This window comes from Prosopis cineraria, unplaced genomic scaffold, assembly GCF_029017545.1.
Source record: "Prosopis cineraria cultivar Desert tree isolate PC_DT_omini unplaced genomic scaffold, ASM2901754v1 PC8, whole genome shotgun sequence".
Taxonomy (NCBI): Eukaryota; Viridiplantae; Streptophyta; class Magnoliopsida; order Fabales; family Fabaceae; genus Prosopis; species Prosopis cineraria.
The window spans coordinates 6699161-6718702 of record NW_026555339.1 but is presented as its reverse complement, the minus strand read 5'-3'; the positions used below and the strand labels follow the sequence as shown (position 1 = coordinate 6718702).

At 31.6% G+C, this 19542-nt stretch overlaps 1 protein-coding gene and 1 non-coding gene across 3 annotated transcripts; both read left to right on the top strand.

The window, feature by feature from the left end:
• The first annotated feature begins 10224 nt into the window (after window positions 1-10224).
• Window positions 10225-18089, top strand: LOC129318865 (DEK domain-containing chromatin-associated protein 4-like). 2 transcript variants are annotated; one of them, XM_054963840.1, is made up of 12 exons: window positions 10225-10338; window positions 11030-11824; window positions 11926-11959; window positions 13552-13631; window positions 13863-13922; window positions 14066-14176; window positions 14439-14519; window positions 14635-14718; window positions 15536-16007; window positions 16173-16279; window positions 17109-17139; window positions 17646-18089. In XM_054963840.1, exons 2-12 carry the CDS (start codon window positions 11129-11131, stop codon window positions 17804-17806), a joined length of 1917 nt encoding a protein of 638 aa, XP_054819815.1. In that variant the 5' UTR covers window positions 10225-10338; window positions 11030-11128; the 3' UTR covers window positions 17807-18089. The 2 variants fall into 2 exon arrangements, with proteins under 2 accessions (XP_054819815.1, XP_054819814.1); XM_054963839.1 differs by having other exon boundaries at window positions 16170-16279.
• Window positions 17365-17491, top strand: LOC129319132 (U6atac minor spliceosomal RNA). The gene has a single exon (XR_008595442.1). It is a non-coding gene; the product is annotated as a U6atac minor spliceosomal RNA (small nuclear RNA).
• Window positions 18090-19542: the final 1453 nt, after the last annotated feature.

Sequence of the window (19542 nt, the reverse complement as noted above, 5' to 3'; positions counted from 1 at the left end):
TTTATTTTTTGAATGAAAAGTGAATTTCATTTAAAACAACCAACTATATAATCAGGAATTAGCCTTTAAGAGCCAAAAAAGCCAACAACAAAACCATCATTCTTTGATACTTTAACAAACTTAAAAAGTATCCTTGGTCACGGGACAATAAAAAATATATATTGATATTGGCTAGTATAATTTTAGGTGAGCCCTTGGACTTCTATTCTATGAAAATTCCGCTGGGAACAGTGAAGATAAAATGATTAGATGTTGTTGGGATGTGTCTAAGCATGGCATGGAATGCATAAAGAAGGTTTTATATAGACACACACACAGTAGGGGTAATCAAATTCTTTTGCTTCCACTTTTACATTACTAAACCAAAAAAAAGAGTCTGTTTCATTCTTCTTCTTTTTTAATATACGCCACAGAAATTTAGGTAAATTAGATTTCTAGAGCTTACTAAAATCCAAACATACCTTCAAATTTTAAAAACATTTACAAAAATATTTATAAATTACTCACCAATAAAATTCTGTATTAGCAATAGGATTTGGTCTCACAACCTTGAACCTTGTGAGTTATAAACCAAATCCTCATCAAAACTAATATTTCTTCATAAAATCTCTCTCATTCTTATTCTTGCCAAATTTGAACCTAATTTTCTTTTCACCCTATAAATCCGCTTAATGATTCAGCTGTTATTTGAGAGGAAACCAAAAAACAAATCAAAGATATGATATCTTCATATTAGACACCCTTTTTCTCGAGTGATGATTTGTTCATTTCATTATGAGCCATATGCTTTACTTTTCTTTACTAATCTCTAGAAGCTTGGTATGGGCCAAGTGAGACCAGATTATCATTAACATGGCGCTTAATGTTTGTTCTTCTAGACCAAGATTGTCCCGTAGAAATTATTAAAAAATAACAAATTAATCTTATTTATTGCATATGATTAGTGTCAAGAAAAATAATATGTACCTACACCTAGGAGGATAAGACCAGGTTCGATCTCAACCCTGGCCAACCCAACTTTGGTCATTAGGACCAATTTGGCATGTCGAGTAGAACCAAGCCTGTCAAATTAGTTGAATAGATCTACTAGAAATGATTCCATGCCAAAAATAATTATTAGCGTGTGATTCCCATTTGCGAGAAGACCCAAATTTTTCTTTCTTTATTTTCCATGTGATGAACTTCTCAATACGAGTCATTTTTAAGTAGAAAATGCCACAAAAAATAGAAATTTGCAAGGGAAAATTTTAATTTATATTTCTAATGAATAAAAAATCCGCCGCAAATATTAAAAATTTGCAAAGAATAACTTCGATTCCACATATCCTTTATATATATAAATTAATAATTAGTCATTAGTTTAAAAAGTTAATGCAATCATCACGGTAGCTTTCTATTTTGGAGACCCGCTATATTAAGAGGTGAACATGAGAAGTGGTGCCGCAGATAGGTTTAGTTGGGCTGTATTCGGAAGGATGGCCCAAAGCTTGTCAATTTTGTTTTTGAACCCAGGCCTTAAAAGAATTTTTTATGATAATTTTGAATCTTTTAGAAAGAAAAAACAAAAGGAAATTAAAGTCAATTTTTTGTCAAGCCCTTCATCATCCTTTTCACAGTGCCCATCATTCTCTTCAATAGTCTTCATAGCTCATCAATATGCCATATTCTGCGGAGCCCTTCTTTTTCCTTATTTTATCACATCGTATTGTACCCTTAGCATTGTTTTATGTCTTCTTATTTATATTAGTTTATTTATTCAGTGCATAAAAAAAGTTATAATATATATATATATATATATATATTGGAGGACCTCCTATAGTCAAATATAAAAAATACAATCGTGACCCAAATAATCCAAAATATATGTTACATATTGTTTGCACCTAAATTGTAAATTTAGAGGTCCTGGTCAATTCAACTTAATTGCTTTAAAATAATTATATAAAGAAAGAATATTTATGAAGTATTAGCCATTAAGTCAAATCCATCACCCATGATGAGTGAACATGATGGAGGAAGTGCTTCCTAAATTCAAGAAAGTGGCAATCATGAGGCTGCAGGCACCAAGTCAAAATCATCTATAAATAAAGAGCTCTCTTCTCAATCAAATCATCATCAACATCATCAACAAACTACTACCAGTTTCAGACTCTGCATCTATTACTTTATTTTTTTCTTTTTATCATGTAGCTTTAGTTTTATTTTTTATTGTATAACCGGCATAACTCACCACCCTTTTTCTTTAATCAATGCATCTCTGCTTTTCGACATCTACATTAATTTTTTCACTTCATATTCTCACATTCGGATGAACTGTGGTAAGAGAACCCAGGTCTTTTGCGTGTGTATGGAGCCTAGGTCCCGTGTGTGTGTGCGCATCTACATTAGTGTTCTTCACTTCACATTCTCACATCTGAATGAACTCACCATTATATGAAAAATTTACACCATTAAAGCCGGTAGTATGAACTCGCCAAATAATGGTAAGTTGGATTGGCAAAAATGGTTCATATAGATGCAAGTCTATTTTAACTCTTATTGCATAACCCAAACTTATAACAAGCTACTCATAAGTTAGCAAATTAGCTTGCTTATTTTTTTGTTTTAATCTTGAAATATTTTTTGGCTCCACCTTACCTTCTATAGCTGCTTAAAAAAAAGGGATGGTTGTTGGTTATTAAAACCAAGTAAACGTTTAAATTTAATGAGCTTATTTTTTATTGATGAAAATTCCAAAAGTTAGTTTAGCCGTTCTCTAAATTTGAGCAATAAGTTCAGTTTATGCTATGTTTTAGATTCATGAAGTTGACATGTTTTTCCAGTTAAAAAATAACTTTTAATCAATAAAAATTATAAAAAAGTGAAATGAAGTAATAAAATAAAACTTCATGAACAGGGACAGCTTGTCCCAGATCTATCATAAATAATAAAAATAACCTTATTAAATATGTTAAATATCAAATTTTGTATTCTGTGATGTTTTTGAAACATCTTTAGTTTTTTTTTTTGGGGGGGGGGGAGGTTTAAAGTAAGATGACAATTTTTTGTTATCTTGTTCAATCATAAATCAACTATTATATGTATGAGAAGTATAATTCAGAGAGCGAGGACTTTAGATTTTTTTTTTGTTATTTGAAATTTGTAAAGTGTTTTAATAATTTAGAAGTAGTTTTATTGTTATTTGAAAAATTAATTTAAAAAATGATTTTGTTTACAAAAATAAAAAAACTCAAAGTGATGGATTTGTATTTTAAAACAATTTAAAAAAAGACCAACCTGCAACACACTGTTAGGGGCACGAGTTGGGAAAATATCGACCTATTAGAAAGAATTTCTCCAACCCAAGCCTTGCCAAACTTCAATCAATAAGCTGGTATTTTATTACAGCTCTACATCTATAATAGGTCCATTAAAATTTTAATTGAATATAATTTTTTATGAAAATAATTAATTAATATAATTAATTTTAATTATAATTGATTATATTATAACAATCTGTTTAATTATTGAAATTGATTTCAGCTGTACAAATTACCATAAAAAATATTGCTTTTTAAAATTAAATTATTGATAAAGTTATTTAATATTATTAAATTTGTTAAATTTTTATTTAAGAAGCAAATATATTATTTAACAGTAAAATTGAATTTATAAGTAACCTCTCATAATTTATTTCAAAATGTGATTCTAGCTCAATAATTAATTATAAATTTTTTTTTCTGTTTGGAAAATTATTAAAAAAATTGATTTACAATGGCTTGTTAGTATTCTATTGTGTAATTTGGGGGGGGGGAAACGGCATCGTTCATTACTGTGGGCCGGAGGCCCACTGTTATCTAGGTTGGTGTAAGGACAATCCAATGGATTGAATCCATGGTTCTATGCACACTTGTTTTCAAAAGAGAAGATGGGATAATTAAATCCGTGTAAATACAGGTAATATCTTTTGAGAACTACTTAAAATTAAATCGAGAAATATTTAAATTTAATTAGCCAGATAGCTATATAAAAAAATATAGAATCATATAATTTTTAGTCCTTGAATTGTTTCTTAATTATTTATTTAGTTATTAAACTTTGATTCAGTACAATTTAATTTTTATAATTTAATGAGTTGAGGAATTATATGAATGAGTTGAGTTGAGTCAAAAAATTACAAGAGCTAAATTATTTGGAGTCAATACATTGCAAAAACTGAATTGTTTATACACAAAGTTCAAAAACTTAATTGATGATCGAGAACAAAATTGGAGGACATAAAGTTATCTTTTTCCTACATGTATTTTCCTCAAATTAAACACTGCAATTTTCTTGATGAGAAAATTATAAAATAAAAAATTTATTTAAAACAGAAAAAACATTGCCTCGTGCGATTACAACTCAAAAAGAAAAAAAAGAACAAATTAAATTGACAAACAGTAATATAAATTAATTTTATGCAAGTTAACAATAATGAGCAAATTACTTTTAAATTTTATGCCAAGTAATTCCATAAACCTTAAATGTTTATTATGCAAATTGTTTCTTTAGCTTTTAAAAACAGTATAATTTAACCCTTGCCATTGACAAAAATTAATTTTAAAGATTAGTTAACTAAAAAAAATAGAAAAAGATATCAAAAATTACATGAAAGGATTAAAAAAATATAATAAAGGACTCAAAAATTACATTTAAGGATCTAAAAATCAAAGAAAGGGATAAAAAAATTTATTGATCCTTTTTTGTAGTTTTTGAAATTTTTTTTATTATTTTTTGATTGACTAATAGTTAAAGTAAACTTTTGTTATATGCAAAGGTTAAAAATTGAGGGAATAATTTATATGATAAATGAGTTTAAAATTTATAATATTATTGGATATAAATTTTAAAAAATAATTTATTCATTTATCCTTTTAAAAAAATAACAGATAACATGACATAGTAAAAAGTAAACCCAACCTAATCCTACAATGACATCAACTATAATACATTAATGGATGTTTAATTTTTATTGTTATATCAAGAAAAATTTAGCCTTGTCCTTCCACCTCACGCGTCCTCACCTAATGTTTGTTATTTGAGCTAATCCTGGGTGGTTGTTGATGTTTAATGTTTGCTGAGATACTGTTATATTATCTTTGGATATATTTGGATTTAGAATAAATCCCTCGCTTGGACGTTTCAAAATTTATGAATTTAAATTTATTTGTATATGTGTGAATTTTAAATTTAAGATTTGAAGTGCGAAATTTTAATTTAAAATCCAAATTCAAATTTACTAATCTAAATAATACCTTAATTTTATTAGTTAAACAGTCATTCTTAGTTTATACTTTACACAAGTGTATGGAAAATATTTACTTAATAAAGACAAAAAACGAAAAATTATAAAAATCATTTTTTACGCAACGCTTACCTATAGATGATTGGAATCCCATGGAGATATCATATAATCGATCAAAATCATAATAAAATATTGTCATTTTCAAAAATCATTTTATTACACTGCACGGTGCATGCAGACGAATAGACTTGAAAATCCCTGTCACCGACGGAAAGGGGCGAAGAGGGAAAATGCGGAAATCCCGGAAAAATATCTTGGCATGAATATTCATGTTAAAGTAAAATATTGTCAATTCCTTTTTTTTTTTTCATAAGCATAAGAAACGAGCTTCGCTGATAATTAAAAAAATATCTCTCCAAGATATTGAGAATAATGGATAAATTCTTTCCTAGCTAAATTATTACATCTACATGAGTTAAAGTTTAAACTCTGACTACTCATTTAAGTGATAATGGCCTTTATTACTTATGTCAGCAGTAATCACAAAACTTCAAAATTTGTGTTAAACAGCTCTTGTAGTGTAGGACAAACTTAAAAAAATTAAATTAATAAAAATTAAACTCCAGAGATAAAATTGATAATTGATATAGATTTAAAAAATTAAAAATCTTATTATCCTTTAATTTTTAGTCAACTTGGTAAAATTCCATGCTCTCGGACGTGAGGCATAGAATCTTGAATCTAATTTTGATGTGCGCACGTGGGAGTTGTGAATATAAAATTATTTTCTTAGAAAAAATTCATGACCGTTAAATTTGATGGTCGGAAAAAGATACTTAATACCAGAAAAAGGAAAAAAAAAAAATATATATATATATATATACTGCAGTCATGAAAGACTATAGTAAACAGGAATCTAGGCTTGGTGTTCACGCTTGTCTTCGTTCCCCCCGGCCCAGCTCCATAATTATGTAGAGACAGGTTTATCCCGGCCTAAAAAAACAAGGTACTGAAAACCGGATCGGTCATTGAAGCAGCAAACTCAGGGGTCAGGGGTCATGGGTTCAACCGAGGGTCAAACCGGAGTCAGACCGGTCATAATAAAATAATATAATTTAAATAAAAAATGTATTAATTCTCAATACGTTCATACATATCCAAGTCTTAATATCTCATATAACATATAACAATAATTCTAACAATAATAAAGTATAAAATATTTTTATATTTTTTTAAAATAAGGTTAACTAAATGATAAAAAAATTTCAATGAGTTAAAATAATAGAAATAAAAATTTATTTTAAAATAAAAGATAATAAATGAAAGTGATATATTTAAAAATTATTTAATTAAATAATTCAAATTAAAAAATAATATAATATAATATATATTTATACTTTTTGATTTCTTTTTACTTCTTTCATCCCCTTATCTGACATAAGTATATTTTTTTTACCCTATGACTCATATTGACCTATCATTAATCATTATCATGTTAAAAATAAATATATATCTTAATTAATCATTATTAATTTTTTTTAAATTTCAACCCGCCCAACCCGCCTGAACCGAGGGGTTGGGCGGGTTAATCGGGTTAATCCCGGGTCACCCGGGTTAACTGAAAACAAAATAAAAAGAAAACCGAACCGGACACATGGCCGGGTCACCGGTTCACCGGTCGGACCGCCGGTCCGATCCGGTTTTAAAAACAATGCTAAAAAAAGCAGGATCAACCAAAAAAAAAGAAAAGAAAAGAAATTTGGAGCAAGATGGGACTCGAAATCACCTTTAGGTATACATATTATTTTTTTTATTGATATATAATAGTTTATTTATTTAGTGTATAAATTTTTTGTTAATAATATACATACATTTTCATTAACATGTGATGGCTCCAAAGATCACAACTTAAGGGAATGAACAATGGTTTTATGTTGCCTTTGACTAGTTTATTTAAGTTGTGTGACTCAATGATTTTGTTGTTATTGTATTTGTAGCCTAGATGTTATTTGTGGTTATTGTGTACTTGACTTTAAGTTGTAATTGTGTTTTTTAACTTTAAATTATAGTTGCTATAGCTCAAGGATTGGATTTATGTACTCTTGTTATTTTAATGTTAGGCTTAACAAGTTATTATGTAATTTAATAGATGTTATTGATTTTTTTTTTTACATTTTATCTACTTTATTGCAATGTCCTGTCTTATCCCAATTCCAGACAAGACAATAACAAAAATTTAATTTCAAGATGAAATATGGGATAAGGTTATACCAATTTCATTCTATTATGTGAATATTCCTGCTATTAAGAAATAAGGACACTCCAGCTTATATACGAGAGGCTAACAACATGTAACTGATTGTCCAACAAGCAACAACATTGTCATAATTTTGATTAATTTTCACCTTCGTATCAATGATAAATTATAAAGTTTACCCCATTAAGCAGCGTCACCAAATTCTCCATTAATTTTTCATCATCTTGATTTAAATTTGATATTTGTAAGCATTTGGGTTCATACTGACTTTAAAATATTCAAATTTATTTTATTCATATTTATAATTTTTACACATTATTTGACATATAACATTTTGGATTTGAAATCCATGATTAGTAGGTTAATGAAGGATAAAATTGTAAATTGTTGCATATATTAAGTAGATGATGGTTGTAAATGACTAACAGATCTATTGGAATAGTTGGCAAACTTTGGATAAGACTCAGGTGTATATTGAGCAATGTTGGGCTCAAGTTAAGGAGTCAAATATGAATCGGGCTTGCGCAATGAATGGCACGAGATCTAATTTAGTTAGATCACATGCAAGATTGAATTAGAAAAAAAAAAGAGAATTTGAGAGATGGTGTGGGAGTTTTGTTAAGGCAAGATCTGGGGCACCATTCGAGGAAGTTTTGGGCTTTCATCTTCAAGGTGGCCATTTTCCCTCATTCCCTTCCCTTTATGTCCATTTTTTTAAGCAAGGTTTTTGGTTTGAGGATGATGATCAAGTTTATGGCAAAGTTGTAGTCAAGTTCATTGGTCATAGTGGGATTAATGGAAGCTGTTTTAAGTCCCTGAATCTACTTTTAGTGAATTTTATGTGGTTATGTGATTGGGTTCTCAATTTTGAGCAAACCCCAGGTTATATAATAAAGAGTTTGGATTGTTGGAAATTATTTTCAATTGTTTTATAATGTCAATGACATCCCACGCTTTTGTTTATTTTCAAACTCTAATGAATGATTGTTTTCCTTGTTTGGAGAAGGTTATAACCAAAGTATCAAACTTGGGACCCCACTTTTATTAAAAAACTTCTATTATCAACTGGGTTCAACTTTTGTACTTTAGAGATAAATTACTTAGTTTAAATTATTCAACCATGAGTTATTTGGTGATTTAAATTTAATAAGTTCACTTTTAATCAACTACAGTAGACATTTGAATGGAGTCATTTCTATCATGGTAAGGCAATGGAGTCTAGTTACCTTCTAATTACCATAATAATGTCAAGTAATGTTGATAAGAATACAGTGAATTTTGGAGATATGATGTAATGCATTATTTTGGATTAGCTTCAACACATTATTTTAAGTAGAAATATACATTTAACAATTTAACCCCATATAAAATTTTATCTTAGTCCATTAATTTTATAAGATATTTTTTCAATCTTCTAACTTTCAAATGGTTAGTTCCATTAACAAATAAATATTGGCATTAAACTTTTAAATATTAAAAAACATTATCAAATATTGATAATAACAATGATTAGTATAAAAAAAGGAAAATGGCAGAAAAATGTGTCATTTTACAAAAATAAAAAGAATGTCGGGCAAGTCTAAAAAATTAGAAAATAATTATCTTGTAATATTCAAAACTAATAGTGTTAATTTTACAGAGGACTGTTGAAAAGATACATTTATAAAATTAAAATACTAAATAAGTTGAAATCACTTTTATCCATTACTTTATTAGTAAGCTAAATCTGCAAAAAAGATTTTTCTCCTGGATTATAATATAGAGTTCCTCTCGCTAATAAAAAACGCGGCTATATTACTTCTGAGTCTGCTTTGAAAGCTGGGAGAGTTTTAATTGAGGACCATAAATGTAAGTTAATTACTAATGAATTTCAAAAAAAAATTAAAATTTTGATTTATTTCAAGAGAATTGAAATGAAAAATAGTTTTTATAATAAAAATACCAAAATAATTTTTACTTATTAAATTTATTTGGGATATGAAATTATTAACTTTATTACCTTCATTAATTAATTTATTGATATGAGTTGTAAATTACTACATGAATTCATTTATTAACAATTATATAATATTTGAATATCAGCTATTTAATTATAAATAATAATATTAGTTGTTAAATTATTAATTTTATATATTAATTTATTAATATTAATTGTAAATTACTGACATATCGTGTAGTTCACAATTGATACTAACAAATTAATCATTGATATTACTATTTACCTGACAAACCAATATAATTTACAATTAATATTATTAAATTAATAAATAGAATAAAAAATTAATAATTTTATATTTCAAATAAAATTAATAAGTAAATAAATTTTTTTACTGTTAAAATTATTTTTACTTTAACCTTTTAAATTAAAATTTTAAAATATTTTTAGATCCATTCATAATTATCTCACCACGTCTTTGGTTGAAATTCTCCAGCAAAGTTTTGGAAAACAAGCATCTCAAGTGGGCCCCACGGACTTGCCCCAGAAATCGCCACGTGCACACGACGCAACAAGTGTGTGCATCATCAATCAAAAGAATAACTTTAACGCTTCCACGAATTACAGCCGTCGATCCTCCACGTACCACTTGAACACCAAATACCATCCGTCGATTTCGTTGTCGTTCCGGATTGCTGCGGCACACACGTCCACCGTGGCAGTTAACTGCATTTAAAATCCGCATTTGAAGTCCGAACTGTGTATATTGTCAGAAATAACCTCCACGACTGAGAAAGGGTGGCATCATAGAGAGATTGGGATCGTAAACGGGACATGTTAGTGAGAGAAACTTACACTTCTTGTTCCGGATAGGCTCCAAAGGTATGCTCTGTTTCAATTCAATGCCTCGAATCTGTATTTTTCCATCCTTTGAATTGCCCTCTTTTGCTCTGTTTTTTCAGCAATTCTTTATGACTGGTTTTTTTTTTTAATTTTTTTAGCTTTGTTTGAATTGTTGGTGATGGAAGCCTTAGGGCTCAGTAAGGAACTTCTTATTATAATTATAGCTCTATATTTTCATATTTGATTGTCTGTGTTGAAATTGAGTACTTTTTTTTTTTTTCCTGTTTGGTGGACGAGAAAACGAATTGGACCTTGTTAATTTTTGACCTTAAGTGCGCTGGATTGTTGAGAATATCGTTTTGATTTACCTGACTGTGGTTACCCTTGTTTTGGCTGAGATGGGTTTCTCAAAAACTTGTGCACCACGAAATTCATGCCTTTTTGGTACCTTTGTCAAGTTTTTTTCTCTCTTCTCAGCTGAAGAGTGCTATTTCTACAGTTGACTTTCAATTAGGGCCTTCATGGATTATTCCTTTTACCCTTTTCCCAGTTGTTACTAGAACAGGAGGCTTCAATTTTGCTTCTCCGGGTTCAATTATAAGCTCGTTACCTGATTGGAATACTTTTCCAAATTGTGGTGAAATTAGTGTGCGTTGTCTTGAAAATTGTTGTGCATGGCGAGAACGATGTTAGCGTATCTAGACTAAAGCCCTATTTTATTTAATATCAGCAGGCTTCAATTGTCCAATTTAACAAGTTCAGCGGCTCAGCGCGGTGGAGTGTGCAGGAAGAAGTATTTATTGTATATTGTTGCTATAATAAGATCAGTATGAGTGAGGAGGGAACGGTCAAGGAAGCTTCCAATGGTAATAGCTTGCCAGAGAAAACAGTAGATGACATTAATGAAAAGAATGACTTGGAAGCTGACGGAAGAAAAGTTTTGAAAAATAATGGAATTAAAGATTTGAAAAAGGATGGTGTGAAGGAAGTAGAAGAGGATAAAAAAGATGGCAATGCAAAAGAACTAGAAGAGAGTGAGAAAGATGTTGATTTAAAAGAAGCGGAAGATAAGAGGGATGAAAATGGATCTGTGGTTGAAAAATTGGATGAAGAGGCAGAGGTTAAGGAAACTAAGGAAAGTGGAGCAGTGAAAGAAAAAGAAGCAGCTGAGAACTCCAAAATTGATGCAATGGAAGAAGAGGCTTCCCCCAACAACAACGAGGAGGCTGACAAGGAGGAACCTGAAGAAGTAGAAGAGGAGAACGATGAGGAGGAGAAAGAGAGCAAGGATATAATTGATAAGCCAAGAGAAAATGAGGAAAAAGATAGCAAAGTTAAGAAAGGATCAAAAAAGCATGCAAGGGAGAAGAGTGATGGGGAGAAAGTGAAAGAGAAAAGAAAGAAACTGTCAGAGGTGGAGCCAAGGACTCCTACTATTGATCGCCCGGTACGTGAAAGAAAATCAGTGGAGAGGTTGGTAACATCATATGAAAAAGATGCATCAAAAGAATTTCACATTGAGAAGGTATCAATGCAGTTTTTTCGTCTTGAAAAGTTATGATTTCAATGTATTCTTTTAAAAGCTATCATGTTTAAGTCTTTTAAGATATACTTTTGAAATTGCAGGGCCATGGTACACCTTTGAAAGATATACCCAACGGTATGGTGCCTGCCTGTGTTTAAATTGTTTTTTTTCCTCTGTTCACTCTAGCCAGCTGAAGTAAACCTATTGCATTATTTCCTTAGATGTGAACTTCACATTGTTGCAGGTTTTGATGCTAAAAGTTTTTCTTCAAACAGAATTTTTAAATAATAGCACGAGAATTGACTTTAAGGCAGGATCAAGCATAAAATAACTGGTTAAATACATTATATCCTTATATTTCCCTTGGCAAAGAATGGGGAGTATATGGAGAGTCGACTGAAAATTATTTAACATGGATCAGTTTTCTTCTAAAAGAATATAACATGAATATGACATGATTCTTTGTGATAAGTATCTACGTGATTTTTTTCTAGTTTTTTTGTAATCAGGCATGGTATGCTGTTCATTATCACAAGTTGATTACCTTTGATAATGACATTTTTCCAAATGCCTTGTTAGTGATGATATTAGCTAGTCAGTGCCCTTTTAGCAATTCAAATATCTTTTTCAGTGACATCTGACAACCATGGTGAATCGGTTCCTAATCTTTAGTTGTCTGGCAATCCTATTAACACTAAAACAGTGAGGACCATTTATGGAGCTCTCTAACACTTGAAAAAAGAGTTGTGTGCATGTTTTACAATATGTTTGACACTTTAGATGCAACAACAATCGGCTGCATAGTTCACACTACGTCAATGTTGCTCTATGTTTCTATTTGACACTTTTTAGATAGTTTCTAAAAAACTATTTTACACATGATAGGCCTGTATTGGGTATGTGTTCATATGTTTCTTGATAGCTTCATGCACTGTTACTGATGCTTATGTGTATACATGAGTTTTTACTAGGACATAAATGATGAACATGGCTGTGAAATGTATTATATAAGCATAAATAACTGAGTAAGCCCCCAACCAATGCAAGGATGAATGTCTGGGACCAGATAATCACGGCAAAACAACAAACCAGTCTCACACAGTAAAGTTGCAACATGGTTGTTTAGAGAGTTTGTTCACCATCACCATGATTGAGTCCAAGTCACGAGACTTATGTGAGCCAACTTTTAAATTCATACTTATGTCTTCCCATGATAATCTCAAGCAAAGTTTCACCATATGAAGTGCTGTAGAGTGCAGCCATTGAGGTATTGGTTTTCCAAGTGGAGCCAATTGATGGAGGCTTAGGTAGTATGGGATGCTCTTAAGCCCTGAGTAATATTGGATGCTTAGAGGATATTTAGGTGGGTTGGTTAAGTTTTCTCTCCTCAATAGATAGCTTTTGCATCCACTTAGTACCTATCAATATTAGTCTAGAATTACTTATGGAGCCAAGGCATAGTGCAATGATGCTAAAGAGCATAAAATTTAATCCCAAACATAGCCTATGGTTGGCCACTATGTATCGGGATTGCTAAATGATCATGAACTTAAATCAAGCATGCTCTTATCTCCTAAACATGATCCTGCATATGTTAATGACCTAGGCAAGGTATGCAGAATGATCTTAATCACTGGGATATGGCAAGCCCGTTGAGCGTTGGATGCATGTTTTGTATTATTCTGGATGACTACTAACTTTGTGGCCCTCACATTTGTTTGTTTTAGTGGCATTTAAATTATCTAGAAGGAAGCCTGATGAAACCTTCAGATTGCTCCATACCATTCTTTTTGGAAGGAGAGGGAAGGTAGGTCCTCATATTTGTGAACTGTGTGTTTTTCTATTATTATAATATTTTGACTTAACCCACATTGATTGTTTATTTTGTCATTTTATGTAGTAACTGTCTCACATCACCTCTATAATTGAGTATAGAGGGTGATGCATGCCGTGACAGTTTAAAATATGCTTATATTCTGTTGTCATCTGGCTACGAAGTGATTTCTTTTCTTTCTTTCTTTCTTTTTTTTTTTTTCAGGCACCGCAGATTAAGAGTAATATATTAAGGTTTTCAGGTTTTGTGTGGCGTGAAAATGAGGTAATTCTAAGTGTGAAAATTGGTTCTTGTATCTTGCAACCATAAAGTATATAACAAACTAGTGGCTTTATCTGCTTATTTACTTAAACGTTTGCTATCGTTCTACCAATTGCTCTTCTATACTCCATAATTTGTCTTTGCAGGAAAAGCAACAAATGAAAGTAAAAGAAAAACTCGACAAGTGTAACAAAGAAAAGTTATTGGAATTCTGTGATGTGCTTGACATACAAGTTAACAAGGCAACAACCAGAAAGGTTTGATGGTTTAGCATTTTTTATGCACTTTTTTATTAATGAATTTTGCACTTTCACTTGAAATGGTTTCGCTGTTTACAGACAAAAACTTTATTTCAATATTTCACTGTACAGTCTTGCTGTGATTTTGAGGATAATGATATACTACATGCTCATGCTGCTTGTATTATGACTTCAAGCTTCCTAAAGCAGCATTTCTACCTTCTTAAGTTGTTTGTGTTGATTCATGATTTTATGGGCGAATATATACTTCCATCTGCAGGAAGATATCATTACGAAGCTAATAGAATTTCTGGTGGCTCCTCATGCTACAACAACTGTCCTACTTGCAGGAAAGGAGAAGGTTTGTATGTTAGATTTTCTTATAATTTTTTCCTTCTGAAATCATGTTTTTATGTCTTCCTCGAGAAATGCCTGGTGCAATATATTCATAAGACTTGCTTTACGTTGGTTAACAGTCGAATAGGAGCAAAAAGCGCACACGGGTTGAGAAAAGAGGCTCATCAGCATCTTGGATCACAACTTCAAAACGTTCTGCCAAGGTGCTTTTCATTTTTTAACAGCTAGAGCATGATTGTATTTGAAGCAGCAGCATACTGTAGCTTTGTTTATAATAAATTAGTTTCATTGTTTATGTAAAACTGGATTTTTTTCCCTATGTGATGCATGAGATGGATGATCTGTTGATGACATTAGTAAGGAAAAATATTTCCTGAAGTAAAAGTTCATAAAAGAGTAAAAGATGTCATGGAGTCCAACAAACAGAGCCAAATCAAAAGGTAAAGTGGACAGCCCAAATGTGTTGATGATAGTAGTAAGGAAAAATTTGCAAGCCAGATGATAGAAAATGACTTCTTAGGCTTTTTAAGTTGACTAGGTAGATGATCCGCATTATTCAAAGTTTGTGAATTGTGTGGCTCTTTATAGTTTTATTGATATTGATACTAATTTTGATGTTAGGCTCGTATACCCTCAAACTTGGCACTGCAACACTTGCATCATTTGTAAATTTTTTTTAAATGACTTCTTTGTGCACCTTATTACTTTGTTTTGAATAGTATTTTATAGTTGTACTTGTGAATTCTGATGAGCATATACCCGTATTTCAGTATGCGCAATCTTTTCATTCAGAAATAAATATATCTGTGCATCCTGAATCCTATTGTGTAGGGAGGCCGGTAGGTGTGAATAAATTTGTCAGTGTGGGTTCGCCTATCAGAAAAGAAGACACGTAAAAACCATAATAGTTTTCGCATATATTTTAATTCTGAAGTTTGAACTCATCTTTAGAGATATTCTTCCAATTTTTTGGTGTCTTGAAAAACCTGCCTGCCTGAAATTAATGTGTGTATTTTTCAGAGTCGGAAGAAAAAAGAGGATTCTTCAGCTGTGGAGGAGAGGAAGAGTACTTCTGATACAGAAGATGAGTCAGAGGAAGAAGAGAAGGAAGAGAAGGAAGACGAAGAGAATGAGCAGAATGAAAATGGTGTTCCTGATAAATCTGAGGAGGAGAGGCCAGAGGGTTCTGGAAGTGAGGAGAAAAATGATTCTGGAAATGAATCTGAAGATGAAGAAAAACAGAAGAAGGCTACAAAAGCATCGTCCATAAAAAAAGAATCCTCTGCAAAAATTAAAGCCAAGAAAGTTACTTTTACGAATAAATCTCACTTAACAACAAGGAGAACACCTAAGAAATCAGCATCTACCCCGTCAAAGGTTACTGATGACAGTGATGGAAGTCCAAAGGTCTTTTCAAGGAAGAAGAAAAATGAAAAGGGGGAAAAGCAGAAGTCTTCAGTCCTCACTAAGTCATCTTCCAAAGAGAAAACTGGTAAACATGATGAGCTTCTCTTTTCTTTCATCTAAATGTCTAAGTGTCCTAATTTGCATAAATTTTATATTTTAGTAAATTTGAAAACGTAAGTATACAAGTTTAGTGTTAATTTTTTTCAGCCCATTTATGTAATGAAACACCCTTCTTTTTATATTTAAGCAGAAAAGGCAGTTAAGGGAAAGGGCAAGAACAAAGAGAAGGTGATCCCCAGTGATGAACAGTTGCGAGATGCAACATGTGAAATCCTTAAAGAAGTTGACTTCAATACAGTAAGATGCTGATTTTAAGCTTGAGTGTTATCCAACCGTTAAGTTGCTTGTCCTACAAAATGAATATTTTTGGGTTTAGCATCTTGCTAGTTGGGACAGCATCAAAATTTTGCTTAGCTGCTTGTAAATCTTGACTTATAGTTATCACCACATTCCCACCTATGCATGTACTCCCTTCAAACCACAATATAAATTGTTTACTAGAAGTTTTGCTTGGTTCAAAGCATAGGGCATTGGGTAGGTCTTCTATATTTTTATTTTCAATCACAGCCCTTACTTTATTAAGTAATTAATAAGATGTTTTGAATAAGTCAAATGTTATATTTATTATAATCATGGGCACGATTGGAAATGTGTGAAATTTTTTGAAAATCAAGTTCTTAACCAGCTTTTTTTGAGAAACGAAAATTAATTAACAATGACTTGTATTATGGTCCAAAGGGAGTATGGACTATGAGAGGATCCTTGAATGTTCCTATGCATGTCTTTTCTGATTCGAACATTTGATATGTTAGTTGTGAGCATGATATTTGTCATTTAGCTAGGTAAATGGCCAAATAAGTGGAGTGCATGCCTTTAAAGTAGTAGCATGCATGCATTTGTAAGACCATGTATTAGTTTGGTAGGCATGACTCCTTACAGAATTGCTAGTAAAATCCATAAAATGAACTGTAACATTGGTAATCTGCATTGGTGTTCCTAGATTTGCATGCTTCATCATCATTGAAGACTGCGTGTGAGCTTGAAATTTATAGCAATTTAATGAACTCTCTTTCTTGCTGCCAACTACTGATATGTTATCCTGAATTAAATTAATTCCCTTTTGCAGGCAACATTTACCGACATTCTGAAGCAGCTGGGTAAGTACCATTTCTTAGTTAACAGTATCAGATAGTGCGGCTCCTATAATCTTGAGAGCAAAAGTTAACTTTTGTGTACTTTCATGGTTAGGAGTTTTTACATGAATCAATTTATTATTGATTATTAACCAATCATGGTTAATCTTGAAATCTGTGTCACATGATATACTGGAGACCTATTCTGGAATGATGAATCATTTGAGATATTTAATAATAAGGATCTGAGTGTTCTTCGAAAGGGGAGATGGTTGGCATCTCCCCTGACAGGGACGAGAACAGGCTCCGGGCTTTCCTGTTATCACATGTACAGTTAAGGCTACCCACTTTGGTGGATCTTTAACCCAATTTTTGGAAAAATAATTGGGATCTGAAGTGAGTATAGTTCCACTGCTTGACAAATACAAGCATAACTTGCGATGAAAGAACAATGCAGTTCATGAATTGAAAATAAGAATTGGATTAAGATGCCCCGTAGGTGCCTAACAAATTCTGTGACTTGTTTTCAGCAAAGCGGTTTAATGTGGATCTCACCCCAAAAAAGGCAGATATAAAGCTCATGATTCAGGAAGAGCTCACAAAACTGGCTGATGCGGCAGACGACGACGACGGAGAGGAAGATGCTGAGAAAGATGAAACCCAGCCTACTGCACCGGAGGTTAAAGCATGACTGAGAATCACAAGTGACTGTTTGGAGATAGGCGTAATAGCAATGTAACTTTAATCTCGCTTGGGTTTCACGTGGTAGTTAGTCTTTTGCACAGTAAAAGGGACTGTAATTTATCTTTAGCGTCCAATCTATGTCAAAATTTAGTGGAGGCTTTTGGTGGGCTGTCAGGATGCAGCTTCTTGTGTACATCAACAGATTGTACCTATCGTTAATGTAACTGCTGACCAGCACAGGTTTCAACAATCTTGTCCAGTTTAATAAAAGTATTTCGACTTGAAAGTAATTACATGGTGATATCTCAATGTTTCTTTGCACAGCGTGTTTGGTTTGATATTGGAAACCATCAAAACCAGGTCTTCATTCCAGTTTTTTATGCTCCTGTCAGTTTTGTCATGACACACCATTTGTATTGGGGTGTCAGAGTGACAGTGTCTTTGCTCGCAGGTTGTTGTAGTGCCCTGTGACATGGTGGTACAATTGAAATATAGTAATATAAATATCTCTTGCATTTCAGTTTGCTCTCTCCATTGTCTTACCTAAGTGGCCAAGAATGCAGAGAGGATCAAGTATCGGATCAGTTTATTAATAAATATATGGATGTTTTGTTAAGAATGTACACGTGCTATTTTTGTTTGTGAATATTTTTTTAATTCAAAATATAGACAAGTGGATCAAGTGTAAAAGATTCCAGTTGACTCACTGATCCACTCAAACAAGTGGGGCACCAATGCAAATTGCCAATTATTATGGCCCCCTAAAGTGACTGAGATTTTATTTGGTGTCAAATCAATTGGGTTAGTGATAGATGGGACGCAAAGATGATGTTCAAATTACATGGATACCGCTGGGTATTGACTACTAATAATCTTTTCCCATTGGTTATTCTCTTTCAAGTCCATCCAGCTCAATTTGGATACATTAATACTTTGAATGTGAAGTTCTTTTTCTTTCACAAATAATAAGAACAGCCGATAAATAATATCACTTTATCAAATCACATCAATATCAATCAATAAGACATTAAAACTAGGACCCTTTTGGGTGGGTGAACCACTTAATACACTAATAATAGTTCAATAGTGTTGTTTTTGGCACCTTTCAGGTTGCTTAGAATCAAAGTCACTGTATGTGACCACTAACTATATAACTGCTATAATGTGTGCTTGAAAGTCCTATGTATGTCCCCATGTGATTAAATTGTCTTTTTTTGTTTTAATTAATGAGTGAATTAATTAATTAATTAATTAATTTTAAGAAGGATGAGTTGAATGATCATTAAATTCATGACCCTTTTTGAGGAAAAAAAAAGATTATAATAATCTTTGAACCACTTTTTGATTCATTTGATTGGGTACGAGGTTGGCGAAGTTGGAGAGTAAACTCCATTAAAACCGATATATAGGCCTATAATTTAGTGAATCGCCAAATTTATTTTTTTTAATTGTTTTTTGGAGGTGCCTTATGATCTCCATTTTTTAAATAAATGATATTGACAATTTTCCTTTCCATTTAGATCCTCATTCCATTATGAATTTATCAAAAATGGATTTTCTGAGTTGTACAAAAAGAGTGAAAAGATTATAAAATTTAACATGCACTGTGAAATAATGGTTCAAAAGATCTGCTATATATATATATATATATATATATTAGTCTTTTCTCCTAAGCTGGTAAATAAGGCTTTTAAGATAAATTCACAAGCCACTGACATATCGACAGATTTGGCATTCATGAGA

What these genes read in the sequence shown, in the direction of transcription:
- LOC129318865 (XM_054963839.1), top strand. Translation starts at nt 11,129, where the DNA reads ATGAGTGAGGAGGGAACGGTCAAGGAAGCTTCCAATGGTAATAGCTTG. An exon ending in AAGAATTTCACATTGAGAAG is followed by an intron (nt 11,825 to 11,925) that starts GTATCAATGCAG and finishes TTGAAATTGCAG; the next exon opens with GGCCATGGTACACCTTTGAA. An exon ending in TTTTTGGAAGGAGAGGGAAG is followed by an intron (nt 13,632 to 13,862) that starts GTAGGTCCTCAT and finishes TTTTTTTTTCAG; the next exon opens with GCACCGCAGATTAAGAGTAA.